At 41.1% G+C, this 4,490-nt stretch overlaps 1 protein-coding gene across 1 annotated transcript in view; it reads right to left on the minus strand.

Moving 5' to 3' along the window:
• LOC107573422 (potassium voltage-gated channel subfamily H member 2-like) overlaps window positions 1-4,490 on the minus strand; it is a 15,814-nt gene that overhangs the window by 9,342 nt on the left and 1,982 nt on the right. Inside the window, exons 2-3 of the mRNA XM_016259860.1 lie at window positions 3,059-3,484; window positions 1,086-1,482 (exon numbers count right to left, since the gene is read on the minus strand). Of these exons, the coding sequence (XP_016115346.1) occupies window positions 1,086-1,482; window positions 3,059-3,484 (823 nt within the window). The remainder of the gene's footprint in view (window positions 1-1,085; window positions 1,483-3,058; window positions 3,485-4,490) is intronic.

Consider the following 4,490-nt stretch of genomic DNA (forward strand, 5'->3'; position numbering starts at 1 on the left):
CGATGGAGCATTCCTGCCTGTGATCCCCAGGGGGGGGGGGCACCCTCAGCGATGGGCAGATGAAGACCTGGCTCGCGGCAGCTTGGTGTTCAAAGAATCACGTCGGGGCAAGATGTGCTTGATGGTCTCCGTCTGCTCAGAGAGCAAAGTCGGTCACTGTACGCAGTTCCTGCATCAACCCCGAGTCAGGACTACCCTCGTGCAGCTTTTTCAGTGCCTTGGCCTGGTGTACCTGCAGGATGGCCATGGTGTGCAGGGCGGAGGCGGCCTGGCCCGCAGCGCAGTAAGCCTTGGCAGCCAGGGCTGACGACAGCTTACAGGCTTTGGACGGGAGGCGCGGACAGTTCCTCCAGATGGCGGCATTTTGCGGGCACAAGTGCACCGCAACCGCACACTCCACCTGGGGAACATCAACGTACCCCCTGGCCACCCCACCATCGAGGGTAGTGCGGAGGGAAGAGCTCAAACGTGACCGGGCGGTGTACGAGGCTTTCCACGTTTTGGTGAACTCTTCATGAACCTCCAGGAAGAAAGGCACTGGGGCAGAGTGTGGCTGGGATTCACGTCCGGAGCCCAGATACCAATCATCGAGCCTCGAGCGCTGGCCTCTTGGCCGTCAACTCAGCCTCAGACTCCGTTGCAGAATCTTCTTCTTCTGAAAACGATAGCCCCTCCTCTGATGTAGCGATAGACATCTTATCCTCTTCCGGAGCCCCGAAAGAGACACTGGGTCTGCCGCGGGATGAACCAGCGCCATCTTCCGGGAGCTCAACGGGGCTACACTGAGTGGGGCCGGACTTCCGTGGGGGCTGATCCGATGGAGCATTCCTGACTGTGATCCCCAGGTCACCCTTGTCCCTAACCAAGCAGGCCGCAGAGTCTTTACGACCTGACGAACTGGGCTTGGTAGAGCCCGTGGGAAGCCTCATTATGAATGAGAGCCATAACCTTAGTGAAGGTTCTCATTGGCCTTTTTTTCTAAAGCTCAGAGGTGATTGCGGCTCCCGAGTGAGACCCCTAACGTCAGTCGATGTAACGTCGAACATGACTGACTGAAAGGGAACAAGCTTTATGCAGTGACTTACAGCCAATGAGCATGACACAGATTGAGAAAATCTTCTCCGAGTTGGTGTTTGGAGAGATGTTTCCAAAGCCCACACTGGTCAGACTACTAAAGGTGAAATAGAGTGCAGTGACGTATTTATCCTGAACGGAGGGTCCTGAGTTGGCATCACTGTCGTTGTAATGCTTCCCCAGTTGGTCAGCCAGGTTATCCAGCCAGCCTGTCTTCATGTAAGGCCTCTCCAAATGACCAATGGCATACCAGATACATGCCAACCAATGAGCAATCAGCACAAAGGTGCACATGAGCAAGAAGAGGACTGCAGCTCCATACTCTGAGTATCGATCTAATTTTCTGGCTACCCGGACCAAGCGCAGCAGACGCGCTGTCTTCAGCAGGCCAATGAGAGTGGCCGTCGTCTGCAGATTGGATGATGGGAGGACAAAGAAAGAATAGTATCAGATAAGTTTCAGTCTGATATGGTAAATTTTTAAATGAATATTAAACACTGTATTAGACAAATAATGTGTTTTAAGTCTTAAGTCTTATGTTTTAAGTCTTTTGCAGTATGCAAAACTGCAAATTTCATACATTTGAATACATGCAGATTAGAGCTGTGCGATAATATAGCTTACATTTTGCAACAATTCAAGCAATTGAGATATGCTATATAGTATATACTGTGTATATTAAGAACCTATGTATTACATTAATGTGAAATTACTGAACCTACACAAAGGAGTCTGATAAAACTGCTCATGTTGGAAGAAAATTTCAAACTGCACTTAGAGGCTTTTGCATCTGAACTATTCAAATACAAAATGATGAAGAAGACATTTTAATTTGTCCTTGAAGAGCTCACTTCTTGAAAGCCTGATGATGCCATTATGGTGTGGAAGCTTCTTTTCATCACGAAATAAAAAAGGGGGTAATTGCAGCTTCTCTCACAATTCTGACTTTTTTCTCACAATTCGGTGTTTCTCACAATGACTTTTTTCTTGAAATTCTTATGATATAAATTCGCAATTCTGAGAAATAGTCAGAACTGCGATATATAAAATTGCAATTGCGAGAAAAAAGTCAGAATTGTGAGATAAAAAGATACCTTTTCTATTTTTTATTCAGTGGCAGACACAAAAAACAGAATTGTGACATGTAAACACAGAATTCTGACAAAAAATGTCAGAATTCCGAGATGTAAATAAATATGGAGTTGTAAGAAAAAAAGTCAATTGTGAGATAAAAAGTCACAATTACTAAATTGATCAAATAAAATCTAAAATGTAAAATTGTATTTTTTAAATTTTTAAACCTTTTATCATGAACATATTTCCATATTATGATGTAATTTTCTTTTAAAATTATTATTATTGCAATAGTTCCTTAGTTTAAAAGGAGTAACAACATTACCATAAATTATATTGCATATTTAGTTGCATTATGTCAACTAAAATATATAGAGAGAATATACACAGAGATCAAATTAAGACAAACGATAACTATTATTTCTATATATTTCACGAAATTGTGCTAAAATTGCAAGTGACATTCTGGGAAATGTCTGTATCAAGAATAATAATAATTAAATGTTGGCATCATCTATTTAATGTTAAAGTCATATTTTACACAAATGTAGACGAAGCACAAAAATGGCACTTGCTTTTAGAATGATATTTATATAAAAGTACCTGTTTTCTAGATGAATACTACAAAATGCTTAAAAAGATCAACCAAACACATCCCTGGACAGCCTTATGGGTATCACAAACGGAACAAACATTCAATAAAAATTCATTTTAACTGTATAAATTGTGTTAACATTTTTATAGAAAATTATTAAAGACCATTCTATTAACGTTACTGGAATAATGTCGTAACTTTGAGAGAATCTCAGCAGAACATTCAGTATATTCCCTGTTGTCAGTGATAACTGGCTTTTTAGGTCTAAATATTACTAGTCACATACTCTAAAGAAGGGTCTGTAGTTCATTATACCTCATCTGATCCAGAACTGAAGATGAGCAGATCAAATGGAATTGCGGCCACCATGTCGATGAGAAACCAGCCTTTGATGTAGTGGATGGCGATGAGCTTGGGATGGGTAACCACCTCATCATTATGATTCACGTATGTCGTCCTGAAGGTAATAACGATGTCTATGATGAACAGAACGTCCACTATCATGTCTACTACATTTAAAGGGCTACAAATGTAACCACAGATGTGTCTCTTCTCCTGCTCCAGCTCATTGAGGAGGAAAGCAGCTGAGTACGGAGTGAAGACTGCTGTGTAGAGCACTAGCAGAAGAATCATCCAGTCCCACATGGCTTTGAAAGGACTGTAGTGCAGCATGATCCACTTGCAGACGTCTGGAGCCTGGAGCTTGTACTCGGGCAAAACATCGGCACCTAGAGACAGGACCTGGGCATGGAAAGAGATTATTACAAGATGATTAGCAAGAATTTATAACAAATGGAGATAAGTCGGGTGCTTTTGCTCTAAGCTAAACAAGAAAGAATCAGGTGGGATTTCATGGAGTCTAAGCTGATATGTGTTTTTAAAGGAATATATCAGGTATAGCCATAAGAAAGAAAGAAAAAAGTAAGTTAATATGGTTTTTAGGTTGGAAAAAGCAACTTTATCCTTTCCTAACTCTTTCTGTTTAAAGATATATCTAAAATCCAAACTTTGTCGCCAAACAATGCACAGTAAAGGTGTGTCACATTTACTGCGGTTCTGCAACATTTAGGGGCGAATTCCATTCATTTCAGTAGGAATCTGTGCAATTGGGAGTTTCACACAAGCACAAAAAAAAGTTCACCACGCAGATTTCGCTCAAGTCAGTCATGCAAATCTGCCACTCTGACCGATAGAAAACTGCTTGGTTTGAAAGTGGCTATTGTGTGAGCAGTGCTTCATAAATCACTACACTACTGACAATGGAAAATGAACTGCTTTCTGCCCGTGAAATTTCTCAAATGTGACCACACCTTAACACTATTGAAACCTAATGCTTAAAGTTACACCATAATGACAGAGAGCAAAAATCTTCCCAACCATGTTTTTGACCAAATACACTTTGGTAAACCTATAATAATGGTTTATATTTTAGAGATGTCTGGACAGATTTTGCAGGAAATTGCATACATACATGCAGAGGAGTATGTCACATAGTGTAGATTTAGAATTAACATTAATTTCATGTGATGTTTTAAATTTTTCAACAACATATGCGTGTCAATGGAAAAAAGGCAAACTTACTACAATCTATGCATGTGCAGTGACTTTATATTACTTTCAGATGAAGCTCCCCCAAGCTATGACAGCAGCCTAACCTCAAAAAGGGGTGAAATTATCAACTGAACACTTGGGAGTGAGACCAGTTTATGTTGTTTTTGAAAACAGAGATGAAAATAAGCGATGATTA

This window comes from Sinocyclocheilus grahami, unplaced genomic scaffold (genome assembly GCF_001515645.1).
Source record: "Sinocyclocheilus grahami isolate Dianchi unplaced genomic scaffold, SAMN03320097.WGS_v1.1 scaffold1937.1, whole genome shotgun sequence".
Classification (NCBI taxonomy): domain Eukaryota; kingdom Metazoa; phylum Chordata; class Actinopteri; order Cypriniformes; family Cyprinidae; genus Sinocyclocheilus; species Sinocyclocheilus grahami.